Below are 17,882 nucleotides of genomic sequence, written 5' to 3' on the forward strand. Positions count from 1 at the left end.
ATTCACCATATGAAGGTTTGCACCTGGTATTTTCATCATGATTGAATAATTTTTCTGCATTTTACAGGTGTTTTCTTTCATTTTTATTATGTGGTTTTGTCCTGACCTTTTCTCAAAGACTATTTCATAGAATTGTATGAAAATTTGTACACTCATTATTTACCATATGAAGATGTGCACCTGGTATTTTCAACATTATTTGATAATTTTTCTGCATTTTACAGATGTTTTTTTTTCTTTTCATTTTTATTGACTTAGTCATTTTGGGTTTATTTCTAAGGTTTGAGACACAGAATCTAGAACATCTGTACAAAAATGTGAACTACAGCTTAAAACTATTCATTAAAACAAAAAAAAAATCACCAAGTATTAAAAACAATTTTTACATTACACAGCAGATAGTGTAAATCCATTTGTCCCTTGGGAGTAATGAGTGGACATGCATCCAGTTAAAGATTAATTAATGAGTTCAGTGTGGGAAGCTGTTAGGGCATCTCTTATCAAGCATGTGTTATCTTTATTTCCTGGGAATTTAAAGATCTCTGTTCTTTAATTCTCTTCATTGTAATTTATTGTCTGTCATAGTACATAGTTAAAGGATGACCAGCATTTCAAACATTGTGAACACCTCTTTGATCCATAAAATATTAGTGATTTGGCACCTCTGAAAAACCCAGCGGGGGGTATTTGTCCCTTTTGGACAGTTCTAGTTGTTGGTGATATTCAATTTCAGCTATCTCAGAAACCTCGCTAATATTGCCAAAATTGAATCCTTGCAAAAAAATTCTGCTTATATCGTATGTAGAGTAATATGGTGTAAATTTTCCAGGGACGAACCAATCTTCCTCCAGAAAAAGTTCCTTGGGATGCTATCAAAACACTGTTATCACAGTGTATATATGGAGGCAAGGTGGATAACGATTTTGACCAGGTAAGGAAATTTTTTTTCAAATTTAAGCTTTATAATGTACTCAAAATTGCCGTGAAATTTATTCTAGAAAATTAATTTTCAAATTTTGCACACTTTTTTTTTTTTTTTTTTACTTTTTTTAAAATGGATTTCTAATGTAATTGCAGAGACTGTTGACTACCTTTATTGAGAAGTTGTTCTCACCAAAAAGTTTTGAAGGTGACTTCACCCTGGTTAGCAATGTAGATGGACATGGCAAAAAGATTCTCATGCCAGATGGAGTCCAGTAAGATACAGTTGTTCTTTACAAGTTAACTCCTTATTTACTATTATGGTTCTTGTATGATTTTAAATATATACATGTACATGTATCTGTATTGTAGGAGAGAACAGTTTGTACAGTTTGCTGACATGCTAGAGAATGACAGTCAAACTCCATCCTGGTTAGGTCTCCCAAACAACGCAGAGAAAGTGCTAAGGTCAAACCTAGGTATGCAGTCTTCCTACCCTTAGCAAAGTAGCAAAAACAAGAATCTAATATGTATTTTGATTGATTGGTTGGCTGCTTGATTGTAAGCCATTCAGTTTGCCAGGATGGATATTTTATTGGAGGCAGAGAAAGACAACAATTTCAAATAATCATTTTAGCCATGTTTTAGATCACATGAGCCAGAGGCTTGGAGATTTGATCAAAATTTGTTTACTGTATGAACATTTATGACATAAACATTTCAACTTCTGTAGAAATACTGGGCCAGTTTCAACCAAACATGTCAAAAAACATTTTTAGGATGTTAGTTAAAATGAAGGCCCACACCTTTTTTTTCAGTTTGAAATTATAATAGTGAAGGAAAGAAGCACTAGTGTGGAGAAAAAAGTCTGAGGTGTAAACTTCATTAGTGTGGAGAAAAAAATCTGAGGTGTAAAACTTTATTAGTGTGGAGAAAAAAAGTCTGAGGTGTAAAACTTTATTAGTGTGGAGAAGAAAGTCTGAGGTGTAAAACTTTATTAGTGTGGAGAAAAAAGTCTGAGGTGTAAAACTTTATTAGTGTGGAGAAAAAAGTCTGAGGTGTAAAACTTTATTAGTGTGGAGAAGAAAGCCTAAGGTGTAAAACTTTATTAGTGTGGAGAAAAAAGTCTGAGGTGTAAAACTTTATTAGTGTGGAGAAGAAAGCCTAAGGTGTAAAACTTTATTAGTGTGGAGAAGAAAGTCTGAGGTGTAAAACTTTATTAGTGTGGAGAAGAAAGCCTAAGGTGTAAAACTTTATAAGTGTGGAGAAGAAAGCCTGAGGTGTAAAACTTTATTAGTGTGGAGAAGAAAGCCTAAGGTGTAAAACTTTATTAGTGTGGAGAAGAAAGCCTGAGGTGTAAAACTTTATTAGTGTGGAGAAGAAAGCCTGAGGTGTAAAACTTTATTAGTGTGGAGAAAAAAGTCTGAGGTGTAAAACTTTATTAGTGTGGAGAAGAAAGCCTAAGGTGTAAAACTTTATTAGTGTGGAGAAGAAAGCCTGAGGTGTAAAACTTTATAAGTGTGGAGAAGAAAGCCTGAGGTGTAAAACTTTATTAGTGTGGAGAAGAAAGCCTAAGGTGTAAAACTTTATTAGTGTGGAGAAAAAAGTCTGAGGTGTAAAACTTTATTAGTGTGGAGAAGAAAGCCTAAGGTGTAAAACTTTATTAGTGTGGAGAAGAAAGCCTAAGGTGTAAAACTTTATAAGTGTGGAGAAGAAAGCCTGAGGTGTAAAACTTTATTAGTGTGGAGAAGAAAGCCTAAGGTGTAAAACTTTATTAGTGTGGAGAAGAAAGCCTGAGGTGTAAAACTTTATTAGTGTGGAGAAGAAAGCCTAAGGTGTAAAACTTTATTAGTGTGGAGAAGAAAGCCTGAGGTGTAAAACTTTATTAGTGTGGAGAAGAAAGCCTAAGGTGTAAAACTTTATTAGTGTGGAGAAGAAAGCCTGAGGTGTAAAACTTTATTAGTGTGGAGAAGAAAGCCTGAGGTGTAAAACTTTATTAGTGTGGAGAAAAAAGTCTGAGGTGTAAAACTTTATTAGTGTGGAGAAAAAAGCCTAAGGTGTAAAACTTTATTAGTGTGGAGAAAAAAGTCTAAGGTGTAAAACTTTATTAGTGTGGAGAAGAAAGCCTGAGGTGTAAAACTTTATAAGTGTGGAGAAGAAAGCCTGAGGTGTAAAACTTTATTAGTGTGGAGAAGAAAGCCTAAGATGTAAAACTTTATAAGTGTGGAGAAGAAAGCCTGAGGTGTAAAACTTTATTAGTGTGGAGAAAAAAGCCTAAGGTGTAAAACTTTATTAGTGTGGAGAAGAAAGCCTGAGGTGTAAAACTTTATTAGTGTGGAGAAAAAAGTCTGAGGTGTTAAACTTTCTTATGCAATGCATATTGAAATTTGTTTACTTAAGACAGAAGTGAGGAAGCTGAAAAAAAGAACACCAGGACTCAGTTTCTCAAGTTAGTTTATGTAATTCATAAAGATCCCTTTATAGAATGATATTCATTTAGCAGAGAGAAGGTAGTCTGACTCAGGTGAGGGTTGTGGCTTATGTCAGGTGAAAAAGCTTAGTGTTAACATACATGTACTTAATGCAGTCAAACTAAAACACAATAAATATATTTACATGAACTTACAGGATCTAAGCTGATAGCCAAGTTAATGAAGATGCAGTTGATTGAAGAAGATGATGATTTGGCTTATGGCGCCACCCCCGAAGATGAGGAAAAGCGACTGGCTGATGGCCGCCCTGCTTGGATGAGGACCCTCCACACATCTGTATCTACCTGGATGTCATTGATTCCCAAGGTATCAACTGTCTAAAATACAGAAGTGTACATTAAATTTTTAAAACTGAAGGATTACAAAAGATAATTTCTAAAACCATGCATAAGTACAATCTGAATATTGACAAATCTTGCAGATTTCTGTATTTAAGGAAGGAAAGGTTTGATGTCTGAATTATTTTTTATCCAAAACTTGAAAATACTTCTGTTTCATTCACTTATTTTTCCCTGCATCTCAGTATATTATCTGTGCTACAAATTATAGCAGTCATATGATGTTTCTAATGCTTATAAATAAACTATTAATGCTGATGAGAATTTAGAAATCATTACACCATGCAGTCATTATTTTAAAAGTGATTGATATATATGCATGTGAAACAGGTATATAAAAGAACAAATTCCAAAATGTTTGAATTCTTTGTATAGATGCAGTGTATTATCACAGTCTGTTATGTATGACTTTACAAAGATTTTAAGTTTTCATTCATGTATTCATGCTCATTGACATGCCTCTATACACATAGCTACTAATACATATATTATCACAGGATTCATTGGACCTGGTAAGTTTGGCCAATTAATATGTCATGCCAACACCTGTCAAAAGTTCCCATTCCAACGAGTTTTGTTAATTCTGCACATGCTTAAGCTGCAATAAAAAAGAAATTGTAAAAGAGCAAATGAAAACCCCCCATGAATATTGTACTGAAGATGTTTACCCAGTAGAATCAGTCATCAATTCATCAGCACCTAGTACATGTATATATATAACAATTTATGTGCACACTCCAGTTTATGGTCATTTAATAGAGGGGGTAATTTTTTGAAGGTATTTTCAGCTATTTCCTGCTCTAGTTGAGCTTTTCTGATCATTGAATGTCTGGCATTTGTACATGTGTGTCTGTAATAAATGTTAACTTTTTCACATTTCCATCCTTCTCTCCAGAAGCACTGGCTTCAACCAAACTTGCTAAAAATCAGAAAATCTCTGAATATCTGTCTGAATTATCTATTCTAGAAAACTATAATTCTACAATTAGAAGATTCAAGTTTAATTTTCAAATGGATGAGCCATGATTTTTTTTTTCAAAGATGAAATAATTAAGAAATATGAAAAAAGAGTGAGGTTATTTTAAAATCCTCTCATAAACACTGAAAAGACAAAAAAAGCTTATTTATGGAGAGTAGATAAAAATTTTCACAAATTATAGCTCTTTCTGCTAGGATGGGACTGAAATTTATATGTACATATCCCTTTATCATGGAGAGAATGTTGACTCAGCTGAGCATTGTTACCTATGGGCCTCCTCATTTTTTATGATTTATTTATATTTTGGTGGATATGGTTTTCAAAAAATGTAGATTCTTTTTAATTTCATTTAGTAGTATCATTTTGTTGGTGGAAACTTTATTATTTATTTCGGCTTCTAACGGAAAAAGTATATTCCACATTAAATTTGACATTTCACTTTCCCACTACAGGCTGTTGGAGCATTGAAAAGGACAGCAGACAATATAAAAGATCCTCTGTTCCGTTTCTTTGAACGTGAAGTAAATCTTGGAGCCAAGCTGTTACACGATATCCGTCAGGACTTGCAAGATGTTATGCTGATCTGTCAGGGAGATAAGAAACCAACAAACCATCATCGTTCCATGATGGCAGATCTTTCTAGAGGTAATGAGGGGAAGAACACTGTCTTTTTTTTTGTACAGTTATCTCAAGGAGTATGTCAGCCAGTTTTGAAAGTAAAGACTAGTATAAACACTATCAGTCAAGCTTGCACATATAACAGAAAAAAGAAATGCACCCTCAAGGTTCAGGACAGGAATATTCAGAATTGTAAGAAGTTTTTTTCCTCTCTAGGTATAATACCTTCGTCTTGGAGAAGATACACAGTGCCTCAGGGTATAACTGTGATCCAGTGGATAACAGACTTCTCCCTGAGAGTTAAACAGCTGCAGGCAATAGTTCAGTCCACCCAGCAGGGAGGCACTAAGGAACTCAAGGTGAGTTCAGATAAATCATAGAATTTTACTCTTAATTACAATGGTGCTATGAAGTTTGAAAGTGTGATATGAAGTTTACTTTACTCTCTTAGTTTAGATATTAGAGTCTGTTAGCTCAGTTGATAGTTTTGTTGTTGCAGAATTTCAGTGTGTGGTTGGGAGGCCTGTTTATTCCTGAGGCCTACATAACAGCCACTAGGCAGTATGTTGCACAGGCCAACAGCTGGTCTTTGGAGGAGCTGTACCTGGATGTAAGTTACTATAAATAACTTTGGATTTGCAAGAACTTTATTTACATGTACGAGGGTTGTCCAAAAAGTTCGTGGACAATGGCGTTTTTGTCAAAATGAATGGTTCAAGATATACTTATTGTATACCAAAATATTAGTTAAGAAAATCCAAGTCAGAATTGTTTGGTTTTAATTGTTTGAACTTAATATTTTTGTAAAAATTGCGGTCATTAAAGGTCGCCAATAGTGAGCACAGACCAGGGTTAAAATGCCATAAATTTTTAAATAAAGTGTTGTGATTAAAATGATTATTTTCTTTATAAAATGAGTCAAAGCTTAATAAAGATTAAATGTGTCGCAAATAAAGCAGCTGTCTTCATTTTCTGATATGTTTAGTATCGCTTACTAAATAGACAGTGAGAATATTAAGCGAAAACTGCAAGAAGTATGTTTCAAAAATTGACAGAAAAAGCGACGTCAGCCATCAGAACAGGACAGCGTCCAATCATACAATTATGTTTAAATATGGTTGAAAAGAAGTCAGACACAAAATATTTATTCAAACAACTTGAAATTATTGGAATACATTTAGTTCATTGCTTTGTAATTGGTGTATACGATTTTTCAACGGTGTGTTAAATTTCGGAGACACTGTAAGAAGTGGAAAATCACTGTTATTTGATGAAAAATAGAATATCCCTATTCATTACGTTGTTATAAATCTAGTGCCGTCTGACCGGGCTATGCAGCCTGTGTATACGAAGTGTTCATATTGATGACGCTCGTTTATTATCGTCTATTATTTTGAATTTTAAAAAGTAAATCAATTATGGTCTATACATAAATAATATTGCACACACTTGGCAGTTTGGCATAATAAAGAAAATTAGCGTGTGTCCTTGAACATGTGATAAAAATTCAAAATCCATATTCTTGGCGTTATCGTGAAATTAGCTTTACGTCAGACTGGGCCGTGCGGCTTCCATATACAAAGTATTTACACCTATAATGCTCATAAAATAGTGTGTTTTGTTTTAATTTTTTTATATAATTACTAGGTCATGATCTATTTTAAAATATTATTGTACACGTTTGCCTTTGTGGACTTTATTAAGAAAATTAAGCATTTGTCCACGAACTTTATGGACAACCCTTGTATGTGTAATTACATGAGCCTGTCTGCTTTAAAAAGATTCATTCTCCTATAACCAAATATTTTCATTATGACCAAAGTCTGTGAATTTTTTTCTTGCTTATTGCTTTTCTTGCAAATCTATGATTTGCTTAGTTATTTCTCAGGGTTAATGATTTTAATGATAGCACAAAAACTTCGTTTCTTTTCTCTTGCAATAAAACTCTTATTTACATAAATTCATGAAAACATTATAAATGTTACCGATAATAATTTAAAGTACGAACAGCTTGATCAGTAATATGCTGTATGTGTGCATTATGGATTGAATCTTTTTTACAGGTGAAAGTTTTGGATAATGCTGGCGAGTCAATGGATGCCTGCAGTTTTAGTGTTAAGGGTATGTTGTAAAGTTCTTTCCTAAAGAAAATAAAAATACAGGAACATAATTTATATGATGCAACTGTTATGTGCAGTATGGCACAGTGTTACAAATACATGTATCATAAAATTGTACCTTTTCATCCCCGGAACATAGAATTAAAATACATCTCACATGAAGACGTATCAGTGACTAGAGCTTTGCAATACACTCCCTGATTGGTCAAATGATATCAATAAAGTCCAGTCACAGTTCTTAAAAAAAAAATCCAGAATTGATTGTACATGTACAATAAGGTGATGGCTTGTGTGAGGTATAGGTGATCAGGAATACTTCAATAGAATTTTTTGAAATTGCAATATATTGTGATATTTGAAATTTTATTGCAATAATCTGTGTTTAAAGGAGAAAAAAGGAAGTAAAAACAAAATTTAATTGAGGATTAAAAGTTATTTTGGTTTTTTTCTTTTTAATCAAAAGATACCTGTCAGTGATCCAATCAAATTAACTAGCTAGTTAGTTTGAAAGATTACCGTATATACTCGCCTATAAGTCGTTTTTTTGGGAGTTAAACTTTGATCCAAAACTCTTTATCCAACTTTTATGCGAGTTATAGAAAGATTGATATTTTAGCGAGTCAATCCCTCTAATTTAAGCTTAAAAAATACAACCGACTTATAGGCGGACCGACTTATAGGCGAGTATATACGGTAAGTATAAATGTTTTTCTAAATTTGTAAGAGGTCAAAATTTTTACCTACATACTGTATATACAAAAAAGGTTCAAGACAAGCATGCTTGGATATTAGTACATATATACAAATGTAGATGTAGGTTTCTGGTCATAGCAAAGAAAATATGTATTTCTGCCTGTGCCACTCTGACAGAAAGTTTGGGTAATTTTTAATGCAGAGTCTGCCATATTCATTTGTGTGTTGTAGGTCTGAAGCTTCAAGGAGCAATCTGCAAGAAAAACAAGCTACAGCTTAGTACAACAATCTCCACTGAGCTGCCCGTAACTCTCCTAAGATGGATCAGGTCAGTAATATATCAGTTATTGATGGACTCAAAATTGTAATGTCTATGTACCAAGTAGTTATTTGTAAGCTGAACAGATTTAGTTGTACCAGCATTCAGACAAAGGACACTTAGGGACTGTGATTATTAGTGTTTTGTCAGGGTTTTTTTTCTTCTTTCATTCTCTCAGTGTATATACCAGGTAATGTGTCTGTAGTGTTTGTGATTCTGTTGTTGATTGCCTCAGCTACTTTGCAGCAGTGATTAAAAAAATGAAACTTGTTATACCCTTGTAATAAAGGCTTAGAAAGCATCTAACTTGTATACGCAAGACAGATGTATTCTGCAAATTATTTGATTTTATGTTTTTATTACCATATTTTGATATTTCCATGCTTTGTGATTTGCAGTGTTGCTTTTTTGAAATGAAAAAAACATGCAGTGAAGACTTGTTATCCTAAAACACTTTTTCTGTGATTTCAGAACTGATGACAACGCCATTACTGCTGGAAAGGTAACTCTTCCAGTGTACTTGAATGCGACTCGCTCCCACCTTTTGTTCACCCTGGATTTTGACACAGAGGGTGAAGGGTCAGGCAAAGACCACAGCTTCTACGAGAGAGGAGTGGCTATTATTTCCTCAGATTTGGGATAAACAGAAAATGCAGGCTTACATATTGTACCCAAACATTGTCATGTGATTCTATATGCTTTTTTAGAAGAATGCAATTGTGGTGGTTTTTGTTTTTGCGCCCTTGCTCTATATAAATATGTATTAGAACACTATTTGACAGAATTTCCTTTTAGTGTATGTTTAAAACTCCTGTATCTTTATAATCTCAGTGCTATTCCATAGGTATTTGTCGATCTATTATGTAATTACAAATGGTGATGGGTCTCAGTGGTTTGAGAGATTAAAAATAAGCTTTTAGAATTCTTCAAAATTGAACAATTGTTTTCTATATTACTGGTATATTTTATCTTTGTGATATGATTTATGATTTTGAGTGCTGCTTTGTACATGTATATTCCAGTCAGAACTTCAAATGCAAACTGTATAATTTTCAAACCATTGTCCTGTTGAAAATTTATGTAGCTTCAAGTTTGTGTTCAGTGAATAAAATATTGGGGAGAAATTTGGGAGTTCATTTACTTGTACAGGTGTACTTAAAAAATGATTGCACTTAATGAATCCAGCTAAGGTTTATGATTGTGATTAAGGACTGTTTGTTTGCTGGACAGCTGTTTCTCTACTGTAACCAAACTAAGATGAAACTCTTGTTCAAATTTACCTAAATGAAACAAGACCTAGATCTGTTAAACATCCCCCATTGATCCATGTAGTAATGTGGTAAGTTTATTATATTTCTGTTTAACATCCCTTCGAGAATTTTTCACTCACATTGAGACACCACCACTTGCCAATTTAGACCTGTACTTGGCACTTTGGGCAGTGAGGGATCTTTGTTGTGCCAGTACCTGCTGCGACACAGGACCTCGGTTTGATAGGGTCTCATCTGAAGGACTGGTCTCCACTCCTGCTGTGGGATTCGAACCCACGACTTAAGAATGAACTCCTTACTCTGTGACTTGAGAGCAAGTGCTCTAACCACTGTGCCACATGGACGACTAGTGTGGTGAGTAAACATGGAGTAAGTGTATGGTGGTCTATTCTGCCCTATACCAGGATTGACTCAAATGCTTTTAAAAGACTTGTGCCATGGTCACTAAAATAAAATACATTGAAGCTTACTGATTGTAAGTTTCTGTTGCAAGGAGTAACATAATTTGTTATGTGTTCTTTATATTTATGTCTTTATATTTTTGATCACTCAAGGTATTTCTGTTAACTTTTACACGTTTTAGGTTTCTCACAGTGTCCACAACCTCAGGGAAACCTCAAAGGCTATGAGGGGCTAAGTATTTACTGCCATAAAGGAATATTGCCTATTTGAATTGGTGAAATTATCCATTCATTTGTTTATATCACCTATTATAATTGGTGATATCACCTATTCGAATAGATGATATCACCTATTTGATATGAATTGGTGATATCACCAATTAGAAAAGGTGATATCACCTATTCAAATCAAATAGGTAATATCACCAATTCGAATAAGTGATATCACTAATTCGAATATTCACTTTGATTAGGTGATATCACCTATTCAAACTATGCATGAAATAATAACTGCTCCCAAGACTAAACATGTACTGCATACATTTAATCTATACAGGAAGTAAACTTTCAGTCTCTGAACATAAAAAATAATAAAAGAGAACAAGTATCAATAAATATAGTAAAATATATATAATCTTGTGTGGATTGATTGTAACATATATGTCAAACTATATCACAGGGGAAAAGGCCAGCCTGAATTTGTCTTGCAGTGGGTCAATTGAAATCTAATCCAGGGTATTATCAAAACCACCATCCGCCATCTTGCATGCAGAGGTGGAGTCAAACGTATCTCTTGGTTCATCTACGAGAAAACCTAGTTTTTCATATGTAAAACAGGTTGTTCTGTGTTTTTTTTGTTTGTGTACATATAACAACGAACAGTGTCTTCTCTTCCCCCCCCCCCCCCCCCTTTGTGCTGAAAAGTTTATCTTACAGTGAATCTTCGATTTATTAGAATATTGCAGTGCTGAAACAGTAGAGGATATGACTCAAATTAAGTTTAAAGAAATCCATGGAACCTTTTAAAATCTTTGAAAAAAGTATGTAATTTTGAATCAATACTTTTGGAATAGAATAGAATATTTATTCAACCAATTTGGGCCCACAGTGGAGCATAAACAAAGATAAAGATGAACAATTAATGTCCGAAATCATAGTTATAAATGACAATAAACAGAACAAAATAATTTTATAATGAACAGAGTTAGCTGTCAACTCTTAGGATGCATAAAATGTATACAAATAGTATATGTATAATGACTGTAATATGCCTATATTGTACTTTATTGTTTTCTCATAATGTTTGCATTTAAATGTTGGCATAATAAAACAACAAACTGAGAATCTTCATTTGAAATAATCCATGTAAACAGGTCAACATTATTAAGCAGTATTAAATCTGGAAAAGTTTTAAAAATTTTATTTAAAAACTCTCCTCTAGAATCATCATACAGTGGACATACTAGCAAATAATGTATTTCATCCTCAGATGGACTTGAACTACAGTAACGACAGACTCTTTCACTCCTGCATGGGAAGAATTTCATTTTTACCACATTCATTAAGTTTCCTTTCATATCTTCCCGCCTCTACCCTTAAGATTGCTCATTGAAAGCATTTTAAAAATTTATTTCTTTACTTTGCATGGAACAAACTTTACAGTTCTATTTTAACATCACGTTGGACAACGAATTTCGTTATAAATCAAATGCTAACAGCTTTTCAGTATTTTTAGTACCTTGATTATTTTCAGGAATTATTGTACGAGTTAACAAGGAAAATTTGCCTCGTTTTCAAATCAACGCGTGATCCAGATTTTATCCTTGGATTAGAAAGGTTGCAGAAAAATAGGTAATTTTGTCTTTTATAATGCACGTGTTTTTGTATGTTTGTTTAAAAGCCATGAGTTTAACAAAAGGAGTGCTATGCATTGTCTAATGACCTTTACACGGAGACAGAATCCAATAACATTTAAAGTATGTCTCTACATTAAAAAAGGAAGGCACTGCATTATTTCATTCTGTTTCAATTTCGTTGCGAATTGGGACGTTGTGAATTGTTATTTTTATAAAGTTAAGCGTTTGATAAAGAATATCTATCTTTGGGGTGAATTGTATCGGGCACTTTCGCTTTGTGCATGTGCATGGCCGCCATGATTCAGCAAGTTGGGACTACAGGCACCAGAAGCATTGATAACATAGAGCTCTTAATCCCCCCCCCCCCCTTCCCAACTTCCAAAATGCATCAGACGATTTATTAAACGGACACGGGCTCATTATTTTTTTTTCCATTGACAGCGTTTAAGGAGTTTTTGGTGTTATTACTTCGTTTTGCCATATATCATTCTGATTGGTCGACATATCACAGTTTCAATCAGATGAAGCAAATCACATTGGTTTACATCAGAACCTCCTCTAACACTGCCAGTGGAGAAAATATTTTATGTGTTTGTTTAATAACTCATCTGATTACAGCATATAAAACATCAGGGATGGGGTTTAAGTTAAAGAGACTTCTATATTCTGAGTAGGAGAACATCTTCCTGACAGAATTCTTGCAAAAATTTGATAGGTAACCCTGTTTCTTGGAAATCTGCCTCAAAGCAGGGAGCCTCCGGTTTGTTTTGGTGACGACCATTTGATTCTAAAGGGGGGGGGGGTGGAGGGGCTGGCAAAAATTTCGAGTTAGAAGCACTAGTCAAGGACTGTGCAGATTATTTGTTTTCTTGAAGGCTGAGGATAGATTATTTATTTTCAATATTTTCAAGGACAGATTATTTAAAAAAATCTGCCCCCCTCCTCCATTCAGAATAAAATAGTCATTCACTTATAAAGGGTGACTGCACTTAACGCTGGTTTTTGGGCCTCTTTCACAACACTGAGATAGAAATGGATCATTACCACTAAAAATTGAACTAGTGTGATTGGGTTAGTGCAAAGTCCAACTGAAATTCACTAGCCCAACCAAATTTTTACTAGTGTTTGGGCATCGGGCTAGTGCTTTTGGTACACACTGAAAGTGAAACAAAATAAAAGGAAAAACACACTCCTATCAGTGGATAATAACTTAAGCTTTCAAATTTGAATTGATTTAATTGAGAATTTTTATTATTTTGCCCTCAGTATTACAGTATTTTACCATGACAAAATATATGTCATTAATAATGAGACTCCACTGTATTACACTTCATAAAGTTCATGTAGACTGCAAACACTGATTTTTAGCTCACCTGAGCTGAAAGCTCAAGTGAGCTTTTCTGATCACCTGTTGTCCGTCGTCTGTCCGTCTGTAAACTTTTCACATTTTCAACTTCCTCTCAAGAACCACAAGGCTAATTTTAACCAAACTTGGTACAAAGTATCCTTGGATGAAGAGAAGTGTAAATTGTTAAAATAAAGGGCCAAGTCCCCTTACAAGGGGAGATAATCAAGAAAAGACAAAAATAGGGTGGGGTCATTAAAAAATCTTCTTCTCAAGAACCAGTGGACCAGAAAAGCTGAAACTTATGTGGAAGCATCCTGGGATAGTGTAGATTCTAAATTGTTCAAATCATGACCCCCGGGGGTAGGGCGGGGCCACAATAGGGAATCCAAGTTTTACACTGAAATACATAAGAAAAATCTTTAAAAATCTTCTTCTCAAGAACCACTGGGCCAGAAAAGCTGAAACTTATATGGAAGCATCCTGGGGTAGTGTAGATTCTAAATTGTTCAAATCATGACCCCCGGGGGTAGGGCGGGGTCACAATAGGTATATTAAAAGGGGGGAAATCTGGTAAAGAACAGCATGGCCAAAGTTACTCAGGTGAGCGATGTGGCCCATGGGCCTCTTGTTAGAATTTTATTTACTCTTCCATTTGTTGATGATAAGTGTAATAAATTGTTGTTTTTTTTTCTTTTTAAGAACAGAATGCCACCTCCAATATCTACAAAACTGTATATTGGGAATTTACCTGAAACTTGCAGAAAAGCTGACCTGCAAAAAATGTTTGAAGCATATGGAAAAGTTATAGAATGTGACATTGTCAGAAATTACTGCTTTATTGTAAGTTGTATAATTCTTTTTTTTTTTTTTTACACATTTGACTACATGATTTATATAGTAGATGTAACCTAAATTTGCAATCAGATAACAATGTTTTTATGTTAGTTATCGTCACTTTATGTTTGTCAATTTGAATTTACAAAAAATTGCATTAGCATTGTTGCAGTTGTATTATATGTTATTGACTTTAATTTTTGTCTTAGAAATTGTAATTTCTTTTCTCTCCTCAGCACTTTGAAAATCCAAATGAAGCAAAAATGGCACAAGCAAATCTGGACGGTGCTGATTTTGAAGGCGTCAAATTAAAAGTGGAGGTTATTATCATTAAATCATTATACTGTATGAAAAAGCATTCTTAATTATTAAATTTTTTGGATAAAAATGCATTACTTGAAACCAATCAGTAAGAGAAATGTTTGTTTATTGTGAAACAGATGTCTCACAGCAAAGTACGCCAAAAACCTGGGATGGGAGGAAAAGGCGAGTGTTACAGATGTGGAAAGGAGGGGCACTGGTAAGTTTTCAATTTATAACAGGCGGACTTTATGGATGCCGATAGTACAAGCCTTTCATCTAGGATTGTTTTGTCTTTTTTTTTATAAATTACATATACATGTACTTATTTTTTTTCCCATCATCCAATCCTATATAAAACTCCCTCAAATCTACTCAATGCAGTCAAGTTTGTATGGAGAATGAAGTTCTTAAATACATGCAACATTTCCAAAAGAAACATAATTTATAATGCAACCAATTTCAGCATACCTTGTGGTGCAAAATTTAACAGAAATGACCTATCAACTTTTTTTGCAATACGATAAAAGTCTTTAATCCTAGAGTTAACTTTCTTATCAGAGGGTCATAGAACTTTTAAAATTTGTTTTGGATTTATTGTAATGTGGACTATGAATTATAAATCTGCTACATGTATTTCTTTATTTTGATATAGGTCAAAGGATTGCCCAAAAGGACCGTAAGTAATATGTTTCAAATGTTTTTAATCTAAATACATGTAACCTTTCCAAAGTTTATTTTGTTTAGATTTACTATAAATTTTATTATGCACATTTCTATGGTGACATATCATAATTTATTTAATTTTTTTAAAACAAATTTTTCTTTTATTTATTAAGAATTGATACACAAACTAGATCAATAAAGATTCTAATGATAATGCATGCTTATCTTGATAAAAAAGAAACTGTGTATTTTTAATAAATCCTGATTTAGATCTCGTGGAAAGCCTAGAGGACCAGAACCCCCGTACAGAGACCCCTACAGAGATCCATATGATCCCTACTACAGGGAGAGATACCTGCCTCCCCCACCTCCCCATGACAGATATAGACCATACCCAGAACCCTATGACAGGAGGCCTCTCCCTCCACCTCCACCACGAGATCCGTACTACAGAGAGAGGGACCCTTATGCTAGACCACCTCCAGAGTATTATGGGCGTCGATCACCCCCTCCCCCTCCTATGAGACCAAGACCCGAGTAAGTACAAAAATGAGATTTCACATTTTAGTAACATAGATGGAATTTTAAAGTATTTAGAAATGAGAGATCTTCATTTGGTCTCTGCTGACAAAACAAATATCTTTTCCAGTGATCCATATTATGACTCGTACTATCCTCCTAGAAGAAGCAGGTGAGAACTGTGAACATTTTTATTTCAGTAAACTTTGGGAAAAAAAATGAAGTGATTTTAAAGAAAATGATTGATATAAGATGTTTTTAAATGCTGTAAAGTATATGTAATGTGTCTTTTGAATGTCAAATTCTTCACAACATTGTTGTTTATTGTAAACAGCTACCCAATGCCACCACCCCCGGGAACAAATCGTTTGTCGCCACCTCGCAGCCGCGTCCCGGCACCATATTGAACGTCGCAGACCCGCGTCGGAGGCCAAAGATGGAAAGCTGATTTAATGCTTTCATAATTTCAAACGGACTTGTGAAACTTTTTACAAAAATATTTTAAGAAGCATTTTATAGATTGTATCTGCATTGAGAGAAATGGAAGAAAAGACTGGATTTATTGTGTTATATAGTAAATGAGCGACTGTGGAAGGACGAACATCTTTGCTTAATTAACCGTGATCAAATCAAGATCTAATGTAGACGTTTTTAGAATCGAGTTTTCACACGTGTCATTTGTAAATATTTTCATTGTCTCATGAGTAAAAACAATAAATGATAAGAAAGATGTATAATAATGTTTTTCTTTCGGGATTGAATGAATTTGATAATTTCAGCTCATTTTCTTAGAGAGAATGGCCTAGCATAACGTGGATGAAATAATTATATGATCAACAAATTTGGTAAGAATGATTTCGAGACGGTGATCCGCGCTAGACAGTGCGCTACTGTTTCGTTTGCTTACATATTTGGTGCAACCTCGTGCTTTTTGTATTTATATTCTTTTGCAGTTGCATTTGTGAAGTAATCTGTAAAAATAAAGCTTTTCAAAATTTTCTAAAATATAATTGAATAAGCACATTGTAATACAAACTTTGTATTCTGTTAAACTTTATTTAATGTATATGAAGTCTTTACTTATTGTATTGAACAGTATTGAGTGTGGGTGAATGTTTGATTTCATCATCCTGCAAGATACTGGAATTCCTAGAAGTCCATTAACCAGAGCAGAAATCAACCTGATATTAGTGGAGGTATTATTTTTAGCTTACATATACCTGATCATAAGGCCACATGTAATTGAAATAATGGTTCTCAGGCCCGCACGCGTCTGTTTCGCAAATTTTACTGTATTTTTGATTAAATAAAAAGTTGGTAATGCAGAGACCAATCCGGAAAAAAAGTTCCGCCATCATTTTCTCATAGTTTGGTACTCAAATATTACTTCCAGTAGCCACTTGGCTACTTTGTTTAAAAATACATTCAAAGGTAATGCCTATGATGTTCACACGTTGATAAAGAATGGATAATGCAAACCTATTGATCAGACATGGAAAGCATATCAATTTTCAAGATGCTGAATTCTAATCATATCAAAATGAGCCATACTTTGTGTGTTGAAAACGAAAGTAGGTGCAAATGCATCTTATGCAAATAATATATACCAGACAAGATATAAGTTTTACACAATAATATATTTGTTGTTTCCATTTATTCATCTTTCCTTTAATGGGTTTTAACCCAGGTTTCTCACTAGGATTTTGCTAATTTGAGTCCCAGGACTCAAGGTTTCTGAGAAGGTTGAGTCCCAGCTAAATCTGATGCATCCCAGAAAAATTATACTGAGTCCCAATTGAATTATTGTAGTATCTCCATCCAAACAACAACAAAAAAAAATTTTTATTCTAACAGAAGTTTATTTTATCAATATTAAAATGTTCAAATATATAAATAGTGATAATGATTTGTTAGGTTTGGATACTTTAAATTACATTTCTTATTTTTAGATGGAAGAGCAAGTAAGAAGAATGGTGATGACGGAGGAGACATAACCATCTAACTAGGACTGTTTTGTCATTTGTTCAGAGATGAGGCTTTCTTTATTCAAGGGACAAAATGGATTTGTCCAATATCTGTGTTATTGTTTTGTACAAAGATAAACAAAAATCATATTTACAAATTTCTTCAGTTCTTTTCTTGAATGTTTTATAGTACCTTCTTCAGTTAAAAGTCATTCTAAATTGGTCACAAGTAGTTTAGTATCC

The 17,882-nt window shown here is 33.8% G+C and overlaps 2 protein-coding genes across 4 annotated transcripts in view; both read left to right on the forward strand.

Annotated features, from left to right (window-relative positions):
• The window catches only part of LOC133182148 (cytoplasmic dynein 1 heavy chain 1-like), a 54,538-nt gene extending 44,934 nt beyond the window's left edge, over positions 1–9,604 (forward strand). Inside the window, exons 79-89 of one of the 2 annotated variants that reach the window (XM_061316877.1) lie at positions 830–931; positions 1,078–1,196; positions 1,294–1,400; positions 3,550–3,719; positions 3,835–3,858; positions 5,183–5,375; positions 5,565–5,707; positions 5,848–5,958; positions 7,412–7,469; positions 8,393–8,489; positions 8,952–9,604. In XM_061316877.1, coding sequence (XP_061172861.1) covers positions 830–931; positions 1,078–1,196; positions 1,294–1,400; positions 3,550–3,719; positions 3,835–3,858; positions 5,183–5,375; positions 5,565–5,707; positions 5,848–5,958; positions 7,412–7,469; positions 8,393–8,489; positions 8,952–9,123 — 1,296 coding nt within the window. In that variant the 3' untranslated portion in view covers positions 9,124–9,604. The remainder of the gene's footprint in view (positions 1–829; positions 932–1,077; positions 1,197–1,293; positions 1,401–3,549; positions 3,720–3,834; positions 3,859–5,182; positions 5,376–5,564; positions 5,708–5,847; positions 5,959–7,411; positions 7,470–8,392; positions 8,490–8,951) is intronic. The other variant, XM_061316878.1, reaches the window with a different exon arrangement.
• Positions 9,605–11,982: 2,378 nt separating this feature from the next.
• Positions 11,983–17,763, forward strand: LOC133182149 (RNA-binding protein lark-like). Of its 2 annotated transcripts, XR_009720516.1 has the most exons (9): positions 11,983–12,003; positions 14,056–14,196; positions 14,427–14,510; positions 14,631–14,710; positions 15,146–15,169; positions 15,427–15,693; positions 15,806–15,847; positions 16,772–16,871; positions 17,625–17,763. XR_009720516.1 is itself a non-coding variant. In XM_061316879.1 (8 exons), the coding sequence occupies exons 2-8, from the start codon at positions 14,062–14,064 to the stop codon at positions 16,080–16,082; spliced, it is 705 nt and encodes a 234-aa protein (XP_061172863.1). In that variant the 5' UTR covers positions 11,985–12,003; positions 14,056–14,061; the 3' UTR covers positions 16,083–16,415. The 2 variants fall into 2 exon arrangements, 1 of the variants encoding a protein (XP_061172863.1); XM_061316879.1 differs by lacking the exons at positions 16,772–16,871; positions 17,625–17,763 and adding an exon at positions 16,010–16,415 and having other exon boundaries at positions 11,985–12,003.
• The last annotated feature ends 119 nt before the right edge of the window (positions 17,764–17,882 follow it).

The sequence above is a fragment of the Saccostrea echinata genome, unplaced genomic scaffold (assembly GCF_033153115.1).
Source record: "Saccostrea echinata isolate AGI-Se365-2 ecotype Australia unplaced genomic scaffold, CSIRO_AGI_Sech_v1 ptg000009l, whole genome shotgun sequence".
Classification (NCBI taxonomy): domain Eukaryota; kingdom Metazoa; phylum Mollusca; class Bivalvia; order Ostreida; family Ostreidae; genus Saccostrea; species Saccostrea echinata.